The 20,047-nt window shown below is 49.0% G+C and overlaps 1 protein-coding gene across 1 annotated transcript in view; it reads right to left on the bottom strand.

Moving 5' to 3' along the window:
* LOC144674569 (plectin-like) overlaps positions 1 to 20,047 on the bottom strand; it is a gene marked incomplete at its 3' end in the record, with an annotated part of 69,727 nt that overhangs the window by 35,924 nt on the left and 13,756 nt on the right. Inside the window, exons 3-5 of the mRNA XM_078535860.1 lie at positions 16,442 to 16,531; positions 7,522 to 7,599; positions 6,957 to 7,049 (exon numbers count right to left, since the gene is read on the bottom strand). Of these exons, the coding sequence (XP_078391986.1) occupies positions 6,957 to 7,049; positions 7,522 to 7,599; positions 16,442 to 16,531 (261 nt within the window). The remainder of the gene's footprint in view (positions 1 to 6,956; positions 7,050 to 7,521; positions 7,600 to 16,441; positions 16,532 to 20,047) is intronic.

Here is a 20,047-nt window from a genome sequence, read left to right as displayed (position 1 = left end):
AGGAGAGATAGAGAGAGGGAGAAAGAGATTGAGAGTGGGATGAGGGAGAGAGAGAGAAGTGATGGGCAGAGAGAGTAGGAGGAGAGGGAGAGGAAGAGAAAGGGATGGAGTGAGAGAGGGGGAGAGATAGAGAGAGGGAAATACAGAAGCGAGAGCAAGACAGAGTGACTAGGAGATTGAGAAGTGGTGATAGAGGGAGAAAATGAGAGAGGGACAGGGTGTAGCAAACTGAGCAATAGGCATTTACACAATCATACCCATGAGGAACGACTACACAGCCTTGACTTTGCAAATGCTGTGGGCAGACTTGGTGGAAGCCTAGAAAATTTGGAAATGGTTCGATAGGGTAAACTTGTGGCGGGGACCAAAACCAGGGCCATGAATATAAGGCAGTCCCTAATAAATCTGATGGGGGATTCAGGAGAAACGTCTTTACCCAGAGAGTTGGGAGAATGTGGAACTCACTCCCACAGGGAGTGCGTGAGGTGAATAGTGTAGATACATTTAAGGGGAAGCTGGATAAACACACGCGGGAGAAAGGACTAGCAGGTTATGGTGATGGGGTGAGGTGAAGGAGGGTGGGAGGAGGCTCAGAGCAGATGGGCCAAAACTTGGACAATGCAGTAAATACTTAACAAGATCGTGATAAACTTCAAAGGGACACAGACAAGATGGTGGAATGGGCAGGCAAATGGCAGGTGAAACTTAATGCAGAGAAACGTGAAGTGATTCATTTTGGTAGGAAGAACATAGAGAGACAATATAAAATAAAGGGTACAATCTTAACAGGGGTACAGAAGCAGAGGGAACTGAGTGTGTGAGTGCACAAGTCACTGAGAGTGGCAGGACAGGTTGAGGGAGCAGTTAATAAAGCATACAGCATCCTAGGCTTTGTTAATAGGGGCATAAAGTACAAGAGGACACAAAGATAGGTAGGAAAGTGTGTTGTGAAGAGGACATAAGAAGGTTGCTGATGGATATAGATAGGTTTGAGTGAGTGGGCAAAGATCTGGCAAATGGAGAATAATGTGGGAAAATATGAAGTTGTTCACTTTGGCAGGAAGAATAAAAAGGCAGAGTGTTACTTAAATGGAGAATGGCTGCATAATTCTGAGGTTTTTTTTTTATTCATTCATGCGATGTGGGCATCACTGGCTAGACCAGCATTTATTGCCCATCCCTAATTCCCTTGTTCAGAGGGCATTTAAGAGTCAACCACATTGCTGTGGGTCTGGGGTCACATGTAGGCCAGACCAGGTAAGGACAGCAGATTCTGTCCTAAGGACATTAGTGAACCAGATGGGTTTTTACAACAATCGACAATGGTTTCATGGTCATCATCAGACTCTTAATTCCAGATTTTTATTGAACTCAAATTTCACCATCTGCTGTGGGGGGATTCAAACCCGGGTCCCCAGAGCATTACCCTGGGTCTCTGGATCACTACTTCAGCAACAATATCACTACACCATCGCCTCCCCTTGAGGGATCTAGGTGTTCTTGTACATCAGTCTCAAAAACTTAGTATGCAAGTAGAGCAAGTAACTAAGAAGGCTTATGGAATATTATCCTTTATTACGAGAGGGATTGAACATAAAAGTAAGGATGTTATGCTTCAGTTATACAGGGCATTGGTGAGACCGCACCTCGAATACTGTGTGCAGTTTTGGTCTCCTTATTTAAGGAAGGGTGTAAATGCATTGGAGGCGGTTCAGAGGAGGTTTACTAGATTGATACCTGGACTGAGTGGGTTGTCTTATGAGGAAAGGTTGGACAGACTGGGCTTGTTTCCACTGAAGTTTAGAAGAGTGAGGGGTGATTTGATTGAAGTTTACAAGACCCTGAACGGACTTGACAAGGTGGATGTTGAAAGGATGTTTCCTCTTGTGAGTGAATCCAGAACTAAGGGGCACTGTTTTAAAATTAGGGGCCTCCCTTTTAGGACAGAGATGAGGAGAATTTTTTCTCTGAGGGTTGTGTGACTTTGGAACTCTCTGCCTCAGAAGGTGGTGGGGCGGGGTCACTGTATATTTTTAAGGTGGAGGTAGATAGATTCTTGTTAGGCAAGGGAATCAAAGGTTATCGGGGGTAGATGGGAATGTGGAAATCGAAACACAAACAAATCAGCCATGATCTTATTGAATGGTGGAGCAGGCTCGAGGGGCCGAATGGCCCACTTCTTTCTCCGATTTTATATCTTCGTACATTAATATATGAGCAAGGAGGTTATGCTTAACACTGGATCAGCCAAAACTGGAGTATTGTGCCAGTTCAGGGCACTGCACTTTAGGAGGGATGTGAAGGCATTAGAGAGCGTGCAGAAAGGCTTCACGAGAGTGAAGGTTCCAGGGATGAGGGACTTCAGTTATGGAGAAAAACTGAAGAAGTTGGGATAGTTTTCCTTCGAGAAGGTTGAGAGGTGACAGAGGCATTCAAACTCATGTGCTGTCTGGACAAAATAGATAGGGAGAAACTGTTCCCAGTAACAAGAGTAACCCGAACAAGGTAACAGGCAAAAGATGCAACACGAGGACAATTTCGGTACACAATCAGTGCTTAGTATAGGATGGTGGAAGCAAATTCAATTGTCACCTTCAGCAGGAAACTGGACAAACACTTCAACAGGGAAAAGATTTGCCAGATTAGGGACAAAGAATGGGGCTGTGGGACTATCTGGAGATAGTGCAGAGACAATAGGCAGAAGGAGCTCTCTCTGTACTGAACAGTTCTAGGTTTCTGTGAATGAGCTCTCTCTGTATGGTACTGTTCTAGGTTTCTGTGAATGACCTCTCTCTGTATGGTACTGTTCTAGGTTTCTGTGAACGAGCTCTCTCTGTACTGTACTGTTCTAGGTTTCTGTGAACGAGATCTCTCTGTACTGTACTGTTCTAGGTTTCTGTGAACGAGCTCTCTCTGTACAGTACTGTTCTAGGTTTCTGTGAACGAGCTCTCTCTGTACTGTACTGTTCTAGGTTTCTGTGAACGACCTCTCTCTGTACTGTACTATTCTAGGTTTCTGGGAACGACCTCTCTCTGTACAGTACTGTTCTAGGTTTCTGTGAACGAGCTCTCTCTGTACTGTACTGTTCTAGGTTTCTGTGAACAACCTCTCTCTGTACTGTAATGTTCTAGGTTTCTGTGAACGAGACTCTCTCTGTACTGTACTGTTCTAGGTTTCTGTGAACGAGCTCTCTCTGTACTGTACTGTTCTAGGTTTCTGGGAACGAGCTCTCTCTGTACTGTACTGTTCTAGGTTTCTGTGAATGACCTCTCTCTGTACGGTACAATTCTAGGTTTCTGTGAATGAGCTCTCTCTGTACTGTACTGTTCTAGGTTTCTGTGAACGATCTCTCTCTGTACGGTACTGTTCTAGGTTTCTGTTAACGATCTCTCTCTGTACGGTACTGTTCTAGGTTTCTGTGAACGAACTCTCTCTGTACTGTACTGTTCTAGGTTTCTGGGAACGACCTCTCTTTGTACGGTACAATTCTAGGTTTCTGTGAACGAGCTCTCTCTGTACTGTACTGTTCTAGGTTTCTGTGAACGATCTCTCTCTGTACGGTACTGTTCTAGGTTTCTGTGAACGAGCTCTCTCTGTACTGTACTGCTCTAGGTTTCTGTGAATGACCTCTCTCTGTATGGTACTGTTCTAGGTTTCTGTGAACGAGCTCTCTCTGTACTGTACTGCTCTAGGTTTCTGTGAATGACCTCTCTCTGTATCGTACTGTTCTAGGTTTCTGTGAACGAGCTCTCTCTGTACGGTACTGTTCTAGGTTTCTGTGAACGAGCTCTCCCTGTACTGTACTGTTCTAGGTTTCTGGGAACGAGCTCTCCCTGTACTGTACTGTTCTAGGTTTCTGGGAACGAGCTCTCTCTGTACTGTACTGTTCTAGGTTTCTGTGAATGACCTCTCTCTGTACTGTACTGTTCTAGGTTTCGGTGAACGAGCTCTCTCTGTACTGTACTGTTCTAGGTTTCTGTGAACGATCTCTCTCTGTACGGTACTGTTCTAGGTTTCTGTGAACGAGCTCTCTCTGTACGGTACTGTTCTAGATTTCTGTGAACGAGCTCTCTCTGTACTGTACAGTTCTGTGTTTGTCCTGACAAGTGAAAGACTAACAAGGATAGGGCAGAGGATTCTGTTCTAACACTGAAACTTCAAAGAAGGAAAGTGTGGCCCTTAGTCTGTGGGAACAATGCAGCCCCTGTATTTAAAATCTCCTGCCTGGCAGTGAGGGGAGGGAGTTCCCAAGTCAAACAACAGGAGCTTTCATGTCCCAGCGTTCTCCGTGCTTCAGATTTCTTCTGTTTCAAATTTTGATTCATTATGGAACAGTCAGTTTGTCCTCAGGCAGATCTGAACCCCCAGCTGAGAATGTTTAACCATCCATTTAACCCACACTGAGTCTTCAACACATAGACTGAGTCCAGGAATAGAACAGATCAGAGAGAGGGATGGAGAGCCAGAGACAGAGAGAAAGGGAGAGAGGGGGGAGGGAGAGAGAGACAGAGAGGGGAAGAGAGACAGAGATGGAGGGAGAGAGAGGGAGAGTGACAGAGACAGAGACAGAGAGAGAGAGAGAACGAAAGAGAAGGAAAGGGAGAGACAAAGAGAGGGAGAGAGACAGAGACAGTGAGAGAGAGAGAGGGGAGAGAGGGACTATCTAGAGAGCAAGAGAGACAGAGTTTGAAGGAGAGATAGCAAGGGAGAGAGAGAGATAGAGAGAGAAAGAGACACACAGAGGGAGAGAACGCAAGAGAGATAGAGAGAGAAAGCAAGAGAGTCAGAAAGAGAAAGAGCAAGAGAGCTAGAGAGAGAGCGCAAGAGTGATAGTGACAAAGAGAGAGAGAGAAAGCGCAAGAGAATCACAGAGTCAGAGACACAGAGAGAGAGAGAGAGACATGGAGAGGGACACAGAGAGGGACACAGAGAGGGACACAGAGAGAGGGAGACAGAGAGAGAGAGAGAGAGAGGGACAGGGAGAGAGAGGCAGAGAAAGAAAGAGACAGAGAGAGAGAGAAAGAGACAGAGAGAGAGAGAGGGACAGAGCGAGAAGGAGAGAGAAAGAGACAGATAGAGAGAGGGACAGAGAGAGACAGGCAGAGCAAGGAAGCCAGAGAGACAGAAAGGCACACTCAAAAAAGAGACATCGAGATAGATAGATAGAGAGAGAGAGAGAGGGAGAGAGAGAGAGAGAGAGAGGTGGGGGGGCACAGAGAGAGGGACAGGGAGAGAGAAAGGAACAGTGAGAGAGAGACAGACAGAGAAAGAGAGACACAGAGAGGGAGAGAGAGAAAGAGAGAGAGACAAAGAGAGAGAGAGAGAAAGAGAGAGAGAAAGAGAGAGAGAAAGAGAGAGAGACAGAGAGGGAGACAGAGGGATGGAGAAAGAGAGAGAGACACGCAGTGGGAGAGAGACACCGGGAGAGATAGATGGACAGAGAGAGAGATGGAGAAGATGCTGAATCTTTCTCATCCATAAAGGATATTCAAGACTGCATCGGATTGGACAGAGTATTTCCCACAATTTGAAATAGAAATAGAAGATACTGGAAATACTCAGCAGGGCTGGCAGCATCTGAAGAGAAACAGAGTTAATGTTCCAGGTCAATGATCATCAGAACTGATAGGAGTTCTAAATTGTTGCTGAGTGACAGGAAAGAGAGAGTAGAGGTTAATGGGTATATTTCAAGCTGGAGGAGGGGGAGATAGTGTTAATGTTGTGTGGGGGGGGATAGTGTTAATGTTGTGTGGGGGGAGATAGTGTTAATGTTGTGTGGGGGGAGATAGTGTTAATGTTGTGTGGGGGGAGATAGTGTTAATGTTGTGTGGGGGGAGATAGTGTTAATCTGGAGTGCACTGTCTGAGAGTGTGGTGGAGACAGGGTCAATCGAGTGGTTAGGATCTGGAATGCACTGTCTGAGAGTGTGGGGGAGACAGGGTCAATCGAGTGGTTAGGATCTGGAATTCACTGTCTGAGAGTGTGGTGGAGACATGGTCAATTGAGTGATTGGGATCTGGAATGCACTGTCTGAGAGTGTGGTGGAGACATGGTCAATCGAGTGGTTAGGATCTGGAATGCACTGTCTGAGAGTGTGGGGGAGACATGGTCAATTGAGTGATTAGGATCTGGAATGCACTGTTTGAGAGTGTGGTGGAGACAGGGTCAACTGAGTGATTAGGATCTGGAATTTACTGTCTGAGAGTGTGGTGGAGACATGGTCAATCGAGTGGTTAGGATCTGGAATGCACTGTCTGAGAGTGTGGTGGAGACAGGGTCAATCGAGTGATTAGGATCTGGAATGCACTGTCTGAGAGTGTGGTGGGGACAGGGTCAATCGAGTGGTTAGGATCTGGAATGCACTGTCTGAATGTGTGGTGGAGACAGGGTCAATCGAGTGGTTAGGATCTGGAATGCACTGTCTGAGAGTGTGGGGGAGACAGGGTCAATCGAGTGGTTAGGATCTGGAATGCACTGTCTGAGAGTGTGATGGAGACAGGATCAATCGAGTGGTTAGGATCTGGAATGCACTGTCTGAGAGTGTGGTGGAGACAGGGTCAATCGAGGTGTTCAAAGGGGAATTGGATGATCATGTGAAAGGGAAAAAGCTGCAGGGCTATGGGAAGAAGATGTTCTTACAGAGAGCTGGAATGGTCACAATGGGACAAATGGCCTCCTTCAGTGATGGAACCATTCTCAGATTCCATGAAAACCAGGATGTGAATTTTAAAATGGAGGTGTTGCTGGACTGAAAGCCAATATAAATATCGTTCAGCCTGAGCAGATTAGAGTGCAGCTCATTTCCCTGAAGTTACGTGACTTCTTTCTCCAACCGTGTCTCTAGACACTGGATCTTTATCTCTAATCTCTGCTCCATCAGCACTGTCCTCAAACACACAGACTGAACAGGAGGCTGTGCTAACAAACCTAGGTCCACAGAGTACAGCAGACTGACCTGGAAGTGAAGGATGATCGTCCATATGAGGCCCAGTGTCAGTTTTGGATTTCCATCTGCGATGTCATCATTTCGGATATTAACCAGCCTCACCTAGAATATAGAAAGAGGGAGAATTAACCGCCAGACAGGGTCACAACCCCCATGGGACAGGGAACTGACCCCCATGGGATAGGGAACTGATCTCTCCCCACCTCAGGATGGGTCATGACTCCCCCACAACACAGGATTGTGCCCCCCCCACTTCCCCCAACCCCATCGACTGCACCACAGGTCATGATCTTCCTATGAGACAGAGTCCTTACTCCCTTAGGTCAGAGGGGTCCAACCCAGGCTGGTACTTGACACCCTCATTACCCGGAGCACACTTTAACCTCCTTCAGTTCTAACATTGTTACTGCCCCTTGCCCTCCTCCAGCCTGGCACTGGGCCCTGATACCCTAAAGCCCCTGAACTCTCCCCTCAGAGTTCCTGAACCCAATCGCCATCCTGCCGGCCCATTACTGGGTGCAACGATACAGTCAACCCATGGAGCTTTCCCCTTGTTGAGTTATCAGAGACTTACCTGCCGGTGCTTCAGGTAGTCCAGAGCGATGCCCACATTCTGCAGCTTATGGAAGCGCATTCGGCCTTTCTCACGGGGCTGAGAGAAGAAAGGACATTGGTCACTCAGTTCCAGAATAATATCAGCTCCCTTAGAGTCAGTTTAAGCTCACAGACCGACCACCATGTGCAGTGTCCATCAGTCCCACACTGACCACCATGTGCAGTGTCCATCGGTCCCACACTGACCACCATGTGCAGTGTCCATCGGTCCCACACTGACCACCATGTGCAGTGTCCATCGGTCCCACACTGACCACCATGTGCAGTGTCCATCGGTCCCACACTGACCACCATGTGCAGTGTCCATCGGTCTCACACTGACCACCATGTGCAGTGTCCATCGGTCCCACACTGACCACCATGTGCAGTGTCCATCGGTCCCACACTGACCACCATGTGCAGTGTCCATCGGTCCCACACTGACCACCATGTGCAGTGTCCATCAGTTCCACACTGACCATGTGTAATGTCCATCAGTCTCACGCTGACTACCATGTGCAGCCAGAGAGTATATGGGAGGGGTAGTGAGATTTGAGGGGGGGTGGGAAAGTGCAGTTTGGGAGGAGGCCAGTGAAATTTGGGGGGTAAATGAGATTCTCGAGGGGGTGAGTGAGATATGGGAGGAAGGGCAAGATATTGGGGGAGAGAAACAGGGGGAAGAGATACGGGAGGAGAGATATGGGGGGAGAAATACGGTGGGGAGAGATACGGGAGGGTGAGATACGGGAGGGAGGGGAGAGATATGGAGGAGAGAGTTACGGGGTGTAGAGATACGGGGGGGAGAGATACGGGGGGGAGATACGTGGGGAGAGATACGCAGGGGAGAGATACGGGGGGGAGAGATACGGGGGGGAGAGATACGGGGGGGAGAGATACAGGGGGGGGAGATACAGGGGGGAGAGATACAGGGGGGAGAGATACAGGGGGGAGAGATACGGGGGGGAGATACGGGGGGAGGTGAGATACAGGAGGGGATGGAAATTTGGTTGTGTCATTTGGGAGATGGGTTAGTTATGGGACTGCGGGGGGTGAGATCCAGGAAAGGAAGCTGAGAAACAGGGGGGTGAAATAAGGGGTAGGGGGTGAGATACGCGAGGTGGGGTGAAATACGGGTAAGGGACTGCAGGTCAGGGTGATGAGATTCAGAAGTGGGGGTGTGACGGGAAAGTGAGATACGGGACAGGGGGCGAGATACAGGACAGGGGGCGAGATACAGGACGGGGGCAAGATACAGGACGGGGGCAAGATACAGGACAGGGGGCGAGATACAGGACGGGGCGAGATACGAGATGGGGTGAAATACGGAACAGGGCGAGATACGGGATAGGGTGAGATATGGGAAGGGGGTGAGATACAGGACGGGGTGAGATACGGGACGGGGTGAGATACGGGACGGGGTGAGATACGGGACGGGGCGAGATACGGGACGGGGCGAGATACGGGACGGGGCGAGAGATGGGACGGGGCGAGATACGGGACAGGGCGAGATACAGGATGGTGGTGAGACACAGGACGGGGTGAGATACAGGACGGGACGAGATACGGGATGGGGGCGAGATACGGGATGGGGGCGAGATACGGGACGGGGCGAGATACAGGATGGTGGTGAGATACAGGACGGGGTGAGATACAGGACGGGGTGAGATACGGGATGGTGGGAGAGGAGGGTAAATGCCTCTCACAGAACTCAATGACTTTTTAAATGACTGGCTGGTGACCATTCCTGAGTATTCACTGGATCACCCATTGCTCAATTTGCTCCAATTCACTTTGCATCAATGAGTCAACACCATATCTGAGCGGCAAATCTGCTTCCAGACTTCCTAATAAACCCTCACGTCCTGTTCCTCGCATCCCATTCAGCAATATAAAATGTCAGACTGGTAAACAATGAAGATAACGAGTCAGCCAAGTCTCTTACGCAGGGGATGAATTATGTCCTTCATCAACGCACACATTGAATGACAAACTACCAGCTGCATAGTCTCTATAAATATTTTAGACCACACCCTTTAAACAATGACCTTAACCACTGTCAACTCAACTCCAACAATGAAATGCTTTCTCAAATTACATTCAGCCTGAATGAACTGTGTGTGTGCACGTGTGTGTGTGGGGGTATGTATCTGTGTGTGTGTGTGTGTGTGTGTGAGAGAGAGAGAGAGTACGTGAGTGTGTGTGTGGGGGTATGTATCTGTGTGTGTGTGTGTGTGTGTGTGTGTGTGTGGGGGTATGTATCTGTGTGTGTGTGTGTGTGTGGGGGTATGTATCTGTGTGTGTGTGTGTGTGTGGGGGTATGTATCTGTGTGTGTGTGTGTGTGTGTGTGTGTGTGTGTGGGGGTATGTATCTGTGTGTGCGTGTGTGTGTGTGTGTGTGTGTGTGTGAGAGAGAGAGAGTGTGTGAGTGCGTGGGTTTTTTGTCTGACAGGACAGACAATGAAGCAGGACAGAATCCTGGCATTACTCAATGATGGATGATCAAACAATCTTACAACGGGATCAAAACTTCAGGAATGGGAAGGAGTTTGGGTCAGTTGGGATTGTGGACAGTGGGAGTGAATGGGAAGGGGTTTGGGTCCATTGGGATTGTGCACAGTGGGAGTGAATGGGAAAGGGTTTGGGTCCATTGGGATTGTGTACAGTGGGAGTGAATGGGAAGGGGTTTGGGTCCATTGGGATTGTGTACAGTGGGAGTGAATGGGAAGGGGTTTGGGTCCATTGGGATTGTGCACAGTGGGAGTGAACGGGAAGGGGTTTGGGTCCATTGGGATTGTGTACAGTGGGAGTGAACGGGAAGGGGTTTGGGTCCATTGGGATTGTGTACAGTGGGAGTGAATGGGAAGGGGTTTGGGTCCATTGGGATTGTGCACAGTGGGAGTGAATGGGAAGGGGTTTGGGTCCATTGGGATTGTGTACGGTGGGTGTGAACGGGAAGAGGTTTGGGTCCATTTGGATTATGTACAGTGGGGGTGAATGGGAAGGGGTTTGGGTCCATTGGGATTGTGTACAGTGGGAGTGAATGGGAAGGGGTTTGGGTCCATTGGGATTGTGTACAGTGGGAGCGAATGGGAAGGGGTTCGGGTCCATTTGGATTGTGTACAGTGGGAGTGAATGGGAAGGGGTTTGGGTCCATTGGGATTGTATACAGTGGGAGTGAATGGGAAGGGGTTTGGGTCCATTGGGATTGTGGACAGTGGGAGTGAACGGGAAGGGGTCTGGGTCCATTGGGATTGTGTACAGTGGGAGTGAATGGGAAGGGGTTTGGGTCCATTGGGATTGTGTACAGTGGGAGTGAATGGGAAGGGGTTTGGGTCCATTGGGATTGTGTACAGTGGGAGTGAATGGGAAGGGGTTTGGGCCCATTGGGACTCTATACAATGGGAATACTTTGCTCCACTGAGTAAACGTGTTTCATGATTCCATTTAATAATTCCCTGTTAGGTAAATAATCCCAGATTGATGCTCCCTTCAGTTCTGGTTCCAGTTTCTGGGGTTCAGAATGGAATCCCTTGTTCTTAACCAGCTCTCAATATTTTGCACCAAACACAGCTGTGCAACATTTGCCGTTAAATCTTCTACTCGAAGCTGTCTCGATGTATATCCGATCCTAAATCACTGCTAGCTCTTACCCGAAGTCCCCACCCTGTCTTTATTAGCTAGGCTTTGTATGGAAGCAGCAGTGACAGCTCCATGAAGATTCACATCTGCTTCCATCTGTTCTACACTCACCCTCGACAGCTACTGGCAGCTCATACAAACAGAAATATAGAAACATAGGAGCAGGAGGGGCCATTCAGCCCTTCGAGCCTGCTCCGCCATTCACTATGATCATGGCTGATCCTCTATCTCAACACTGTACACCCACTCTCTCCCCATACCCCTTGATGCCTTTAGTGTCTAGAAATCTATCCATTTCCTTCTTAAAAATATTCAGTGACTTGGCCCCCACAGCCTCTGTGGTAGAGAATTCCACAGGTTCACCACCCTCTGAGTGAAGAAGTTTCTCCTCATCTCAGTCCTAAATGGCCCACCCCATATCCTGAGACTGTGACCCCTTGTTCTAGATACCCCCAGCCAGAGGAAACATCATCCCTGCATCCAGTCTGTCCAAACCCTGTCAGAATTTTATACGTTTCAATGAGATCCCCTCTCATTCTTCTAAACTCCAGTGAATTCAGGCCTAATCGACCCAATCTCTCCTCATGCGACAATCCTGCCATCCCCAGGAATCAGTCTGGTGAACCTTCGCTGCACTCCCTCTATGGCAAGTATATCCTTTCTTAGGTAAGGAGACCAAAACTGCACACAATACTCCAGGTGTGGTCTCACCAAGGCCCTGTACAGCTGCAGTAAGACATCCTTGCTCCTGTACTCAAGTCCTCTCGCAATGAGGGCCAACATACCATTTCCCTTCTTAATTGCTTGCTGCACCTGTATGCTTGCTTTCAGTGATTGGTGTACAAGGACACCCAGATCCCTTTGCGCATCAACATTTCAGTCCCATTAATTTCTCCAGCATGATTGTTTCAGTAATACTAATTTCCTTCAATTCCTCCTCCTCCTCCTCACTAGACCCTTTGGTTCTCTAGTACTTCTGGGAAGTTATTTGTGTCTTCCTCCATGAAGACAGAACTAAAGTAGTTGTTTAATTGCTCTGCAATTTCCTTGTTCTCTATTATAAATTCTACAGTTTCGGACTGTAAGGAACCTACATTTGTCTTCACTAGTCTGTTTCTTTTACATACTTATAGAAGCTTTTACAGTCACTTTTATGTTAGTTTACTCTCATACTCTATTTTTCTCCTCTTAATCAATCTCTTGGTCCTCCTTTCCTGAATTCTAAACTGCTCCCATTCCTCAGACTTGCTACTTTTTCTAGAAACTTTATATGATGCCTCTTTGGATCTAACACTATCCTTAATTTCTTTTGTTAGCCATGGTTGGGCCACTTTTCCTGTTGTGTTTTTGCACCAGAAAGGGATGTATAACTGTTGCAATGTATACATTCGTTCCTTAAATATCAGCGATTGTCTATCCACTGTTATGCCTTTTAATGAAGTTCCCCATCTATCTTAGCCAACTCGTGCCTCATACCTTCATAGTTTCCTTTGTTAAGATTTAGGACCCTAGTTTCAGATCGGATACTTCACTTTCCATCCTAGTGAAGAATTCTATCATGTTATGGTCACTGTCCCCTAAAGGACCCCACACAACAAGGTTATTAATTCACCCCTTCTGATTGCACAATACCAAATCTAGGATAGCCTATCCCCTAGTTGATTTCTCAACATACTGGTATAAAAAACCATCTCGTACACACTCCAAGAATTCATCTGCCAGAGTGTTATTGCTAATTTGGTTTGCCCAGTCAATATGTAAAGTCACTGAAGATCACTGTAGCTCCCTTGTTACATACATCTCTAATTTCCTGTTTATTGCTGTCCCCTCCCTTATCACTACTGTTTGGAGGCCTATACACAGCTCCCACTAATGTTTCCCACCCTTTGTTGCTTCTTAGCTCCACCCAGACTGATTCCACATCTAGATTTTCTAAGCCAATATCCTCTCTCACTATCGCACTGATTTCATCCTTAACTAACAATGCCACCCCACCTCTGACAGTTTCCAATAGGAAATGTATCTTGTAAACCAGCTAATCTCCAATGGCAAGAAGCTGGCTTTCAACTCTTAAGACAGGGCACTATCCTCGTAATTTCCTGTCCATCCCCAACCTCCCCCCACCCCCCCGCTCCTTTCACCTACTGAGCTAGATTCCCATCCCAGCTTCTGTGTCAACAGCTCTGGGGTATCTGACACCTTTGACACTCAGTGGCCTGGGGTCTGCAGTCACAGACAAACAGGCTAACCTTCACACATTGCTACATCATCATAATATCAGAGTAAGCCTGCTGGTTCATTCTTTGATCTACAATGGAGACTCATGATAGCATGCAGCACTCACTCAAACAACATCACCACAAGCACACATGAAGTTAGCAGATGTGTTAGCGCTGACACAAGACTTCAATGGAGCATCTCCAGAAACACCGGCACCTGTTCCCAACAAGAGAGTTGAGCTCCCAATCTAGAGAACCATGTGGAACTGCAATGGTTTCCACGTTCAGGGTTCAGCTGTGTCTCTCTAGCACTGGCCATTTGATGTGTTGGACGTTGGTTTGAGATTAATCCAGAGGCTCAGGAACAATCAGTGACGTTGCTGTTCCAGGAGCTGGTAAGCCAGGTGAATTGGGAGATACTTCACTAACAGTCCTGGTTCCTTCATGCTGAGCGAGATTCCAGGCAAACACACTCACCAGTCGCAAATACTTCATCACATGCCGTTCCTTCTGCTACCCGGAAAGAGCAGTGCAGGAAGGGGCACAGGCCAGAGGATAAAGGGCAAAGGTCAGAGGTAAGGGTACATTTTAGCAAACAAGATAAAGGATCAAATACAATGCAGGAAAAACATCAAAAAGCACTGACCCAGGAAAGGTATAACACGGATCCCAACTCCAATTCTAGTTCCATCCCAGCAGTGCCCTGTAACATCTCCAGCAGCATCTAGACTACCCACAACTTGCTGTAAGAAATCTCTAAATAATCAACTGTGTAAGTAAGGACCAATCAACTCCAATCAACAAGAACCATCAATCGATGAGCTCTGTCTGTGGAGGCCAGTCAGATTGTTGGGGTCAGTGGCCAATCTCTGAGCTCCGACAGTGTTCCTGCAAAAGACCTTTAAAAAATCCCAATTAGAAAAATCCTGAAATCCCCATCAAATCTCACTCCCCGAGCCCTGAACGCAATGTGACCATTTCCTGACCTAATACAGAGTAAAATTTCAATATTTGCCGATGATACCAAACGTAGAGGAATAGCTAACAGTGAGGATGGTGTGAATCACCTGGAACAGGACATAGATAGACTGGCAGAATGGGCAGACAAGTGGCAGCTGGATTTAATACAGAGAAGTGTGAGGCAATGCATTTTGGCAGAAAGGGTACAGGGCAGCCATATAGCCTTAATGTCACAGTTCTAAAGAGTGCGCAGGGACAGAGGGATCTGGGGGTCTATGTAGATCCATCTTTGAAGGTGTCAGGACATATTGAGAGAGAGGTTAACAAAGCGTACGGGATCTTGGGTTTCATTAATAGAGGCATTGAGTACAAAAGCAGGGAAGTTCTGCTGAATCTTTAAATAGCTCTGGTTAGGCCACAACTCGAGTCTTGTGTCCAGTTCTGCTCACCACACTTTAGGAAGGATGTGAGGGTCCCTGAGAGGGTGAGGAGGGGATTTACCAGAATGGTTCCAGGGATGAGGGATTTTAGTTACAAGGTGAGGTTGGAGTGGCTGGGGTTGTTCTCCTTGGAGTGAAGGAGATTGAGGGGGATTTGATAGGGGTGTACAAGGTGATGACAGGTTTAGGTAAGGGAGACAAGGAAAAACTGTTCTCATTGGCTGATGGTGCAAGGACTGGCTGACACAGGTTTGAGATCTTGGGGAACAGATGCAAAGGGACTATGAAGATGAAAACTCTTTTACACAGCGAGTGGTAATAACCTCGATCGAGGGTGGTGAAAGCGGAGACAATCAAGGATTTCAAAAGGAAACTGTGTGGGCGCAAGAAGGAAATAAACTTACAGGGCACTGGGGATCGAGCGGGGGAGCGGGACTGACTGGATTGCTCAGCAGAGAGCCAGCATGGACTCGAGAGGGTGAATGGCCTCATTTTGTACCTTATTGACTCTATCATACGTTTGCATTGTAACCCTGACCGAACCAACTACCTACCAACGACCTACCTCCAAGCCTCAAGTCCTCAAACAAACTGTTCTTTCTTCTATAATAATATAAAATAAAAACAGAAAATGCTGGAGAAACTCAGCAGGTCTGACAGCATCTGTGGAGAAACAGAGTTAACATTTCGAGTCCGTGTGCCTCTTCTTCAGATTTCCAGCATCCGCAGTATTCTGTTTTTATCTTACTGATCTTCCTTCTGATCCTCCAATAACCCACTCCAAGCTCTCCCCACCTTCTTCCCTATTCCATCCTACACCCCTCAGGGCCAGGTAATCAGCAACAAGATTCAAGGTGAATGAAATAAAACCAAAACCAGCAGAGTGAGGGAGCAATAAAAGGATAACACACTACCAGGCACTGATAAAACCCACACCCTCACACACTCAATCACAGACTGTCCCACATATGGGGTCTCAGAGTGACCGCTTGGGGGGGATCCCACAGTGTGGGGTCTCAGAGTGACCACTCAGGGGGGAGATCCCAAGTGAGGGGACTCAGAGTGACCACTCAGGGGGGATCCCACAGTGTGGGGTCTCAGAGTGAGCATTCGGGGGAGCGGGAATCCCACAGTGAGGGGGTCTCAGAGTGACCGCTCGGGGGAGCAGGAATCCCACAGTGAGGGGGTCTCAGAGTGACCGCTCGGGGGAGCGGGAATCCCACAGTGAGGGGGTCTCAGAGTGACCGCACGGGGGAACGGGAATCCCACAGTGAGGGGGTCTCAGAGTGACCATTCGGGGGGGGTGATCACACAGTGAGGGGTCTCAGGGTGACCGCTCGGGGGGGATCCCATATTGTGGGGTCTTAGAGTGACCGCTTGGGCCGATCTCACAGTGTGGGGTCTCAGAGTGACCACTCCAGGGGTCTGAGAATGACCGCTCAGAGGGATCCCACAGTGAGGAGACGTGACTGAGTGTGTGGCGTCACATGTGCCTGGGGTGAGTGAGTGGCTGTTTAATTTGGAAAGGTTAGTTCCAGGCTGTTGGGTTTGATTTCGAATCTGTTCGATGACCCATCTGCTGTAAAGTGGGAAATGCAAAAGCTGGGGTTAGTCTGGACAAGCTTTACTTTTTGGGACTTACCAAGGAATCACCCGAGAGAACTTCGAGCAGAGAAATCAGGTTATGTCCATCTCGTAAATCTTCATAAAGATCATCGATACTGCGATGTGCCTGTGACAAACACAATCCATAGATTAATTTCAATAACCAGTGACAACCATCCCAAAACACGACAGAAAATCACCGGAGCTAAACAACACCCCACATCAGCAGAGAAAATCGCAATCTCCAAACAGGACATCAACCCCAAAACTCACCAAACCAAACCCAGGGTAAACAGACATTCAAACTCAATTAACCAACAAAGTCGCGGAAATTCAAACCCATTCCACCCAAACCCCCGACCCAGATCCACCCAAACCCCCGACCCAGACCCAGACCCACCCAAACCCCCGACCCAGACCCACCCAAACCCCCGACCCAGTCCCACCCAAACCCCCGACCCAGACCCACCCAAACCCCAGACCCAGACCCACCCAAACTCCCGACCCATTCCCACCCAAACCCCCGACCCATTCCCACCCAAACCCCCGACCCAGACCCACCCAAACCCCAGACCCAGACTCACCCAAACCCCCGACCCAGACCCACCCAAACCCCCGACCCAGACCCAACCAAACCCCCGACCCAGACCCAACCAAACCCCCGACCCAGACGCACCCAAACCCCCGACCCAGACCCACCCAAACCCCCGACCCAGACCCAGACCTACCCAAACCCCCGACCCAGACCCACCCAAACCCCCGACCCAGACCCAGACCCACCCAAACTCCTGACCCATTCCCACCCAAACCCCCGACCCAGACCCACCCAAAACCCAGACCCAGACCCACACAAACCCCCGACCCAGACCCACCCAAACCCCCGACCCAGACCCACCCAAACACCCGACCCAGACCCACCCAAACCCCCGACCCAGACCCACCCAAACCCCCGACCCAGTCCCACCCAAACCCCCGACCCAGACCCACCCAAACCCCCGACCCAGACCCAGACCCACCCAAACCCCCGACCCAGACCCAGACCCACCCAAACCCCCGACCCAGACCCAGACCCACCCAAACTCCCGACCCATTCCCACCCAAACCCCCGACCCAGACCCACCCAAAACCCAGACCCAGACCCACACAAACCCCCGACCCAGACCCACCCAAACCCCCGACCCAGACCCACCCAAACCCCCGACCCAGTCCCACCCAAAGCCCCGACCCAGACCCAGACCCACCCAAACTCCCGACCCATTCCCACCCAAACCCCCGACCCAGTCCCACCCAAACCCCCGACCCAGACCCAGACCCACCCAAACTCCTGACCCATTCCCACCCAAACCCCCGACCCAGACCCACCCAAACCCCAGACCCAGACCCACCCAAACCCCTGACCCATTCCCACCCAGACCCCCGGCCCAGACCCAGACCCACCCAAACCCCCGACCCCGACCCACCCGAACCCCGTTCTCTCTGCTACACAGTCTCTGTCTCACACACACTCTCTCTCCTGTTCTCTCTGCTACACAGTCTCTGTCTCACACACACTCTCTCTTTCTGTCTCTCTGCTACACAGTCTCTGTCTCACACACTCTCTCTCCTGTTCTCTCTGCTACACAGTCTCTGTCTCACACACACTCTCTCTTTCTGTCTCTCTGCTACACAGTCTCTGTCTCACACACTCTCTCTCCTGTTCTCTCTGCTACACAGTCTCTGTCTCACACACACTCTCTCTCCTGTTCTCTCTGCTACACAGTCTCTGTCTCACACACTCTCTCTCCTGTTCTCTCTGCTACACAGTCTCTGTCTCACACACTCTCTCTCCTGTTCTCTCTGTTACACAGTCTCTGTCTCACACACACTCTCTCTCCTGTTCTCTCTGCTACACAGTCTCTGTCTCACACACACTCTCTCTCCTGTTCTCTCTGCTACACAGTCTCTGTCTCACACACTCTCTCTCCTGTTCTCTCTGCTACACAGTCTCTGTCTCACACACTCTCTCCTGTTCTCTCTGATTCCTGGCCTAGGCCAAGTTTCCAAAATCATAGCAACCAACATTCCCAGCATGCACCATGTTCAGGCCAGCAGACAGAATAATGATGGAGCAATGTCTTTGTTTTCAGATCATGGAGGTCAGTGAGCGAGGGGGGCATTGAGTGGCAAGGGGGTCAGGTGTTGCAGGGAGGGTCAGGGGAGCCAGTGGGGTGGGGTTGGGATGTGAGTTAGGGAAACAGGCTGGATAGGGGGTGAGTTTGGGGTTCAAGGAGGGGGTGTTGGTGGGTTGTCAGGGGATGGGGGGCGGTGGTGGGTGCATGGAGTGGAGGTCAGGAAGCAGGGCTGTGACAGAAAGAAACACACACAAGACCAGTAACATTCAAAGATGGTAACGTACCTCAGCTCTCCAGTGCTGACCGAAGGCAGGAGACGAGGAGAGAGAGAGATCGAGAGATTGTGAAGAGACACAGAGAGATAGAGACAGGAAGATAAAGAGAGATATAGAGAAACATAGAGAGATATAGAGTGAGAGACAGAGAGTGAGAGAGAGGCAGAGAGAGTGAGTTGAGAGAACAAGAAAGGGTAAGAGAAGGGATGTATAGGAGAAAGGGAAGAGAAAGAATAGAACAGTATAAACATTAGTATATTTGTATACAGGCCAAATTTCAAGTCTAACACAAACAGCAGCGAATGCTGGAAGCAGTCGGTCAGATAGAATTTGTGGGAGAGAGAGACAGAGAGAGAGAGGCAGAAACAGAGAGAGTGAGAAACAGAGAGAGAGAGAGAGACAGAGAGTGTGAGAGAGACAGAGAGAGAGAAAGACAGAGGGAGAGAGAGATGGGGAGACAGATAGAGAGCGAGATACACAGAGAGAAACAGACAGAGGGAGATAGACAGTGGAACAAAGAGAGAGAGACAGACACAGATAGAGAAACAAAGAGAGTGAGAGAGAATGAGAGAGGGTGAGACAGAGAGAGAGAGAGAGAGAGAGACAGAAACAGAAAGAAGAAGAAAGAGAGAGTCGGAGAGACAGGGGGACAGAGAGGCATGGGGAGACAGAGAAAGGGAAAGAGAGAGACAGCATTAACATTTCAATCTGATGACCACTGGTTTGAACACTGGGTCAGAGCATCGAACTGAAATGTTAACTCTGTTTCTCTCTCCACAGATGCTGCCAGACCTGCTGACTATTTCCAGCATTTCGTGTTTTTATTTCAGATTTCCAGTGTCTGCAGTATTTTACTTTTGAATTTCCAACCAGAATGCAATGGGTTAAATTCTCAGAGTCAGAGGTTTACATCAGAAGACAGTTTTACCATCATCTCCACATCCTCAAGATTACAGAGTGATTTTCCCCTCAGTCCAATTCCCCCACCCCTATATTCTCCCTCTCTCTCTCTCTCTGTGAGAGATTGAAGCATTCGCAACAATCTTCAGCCAGAAGTGCTGAGTGGATGATCCATCTCGACCTCCTCCGGAGGTCCCCAGCATCACAGATGCCAGTCTTCAGCCAATTCGATTCACTCCCTGTGATATCAAGAAAGTGCTGAAGACACTGGATACTGCAAAGGCTATGGGCCCTGACAATATTCCAGCAATAGTACTGAAGACTTGTGCTCCAGCATTTGCTGCGCCCCTAGCCAAG

The sequence above is a fragment of the Cetorhinus maximus genome, unplaced genomic scaffold (assembly GCF_964194155.1).
Source record: "Cetorhinus maximus unplaced genomic scaffold, sCetMax3.hap1.1 HAP1_SCAFFOLD_707, whole genome shotgun sequence".
NCBI lineage: Eukaryota > Metazoa > Chordata > Chondrichthyes > Lamniformes > Cetorhinidae > Cetorhinus > Cetorhinus maximus.
This window is presented reverse-complemented; position numbering and strand designations above follow the sequence as displayed.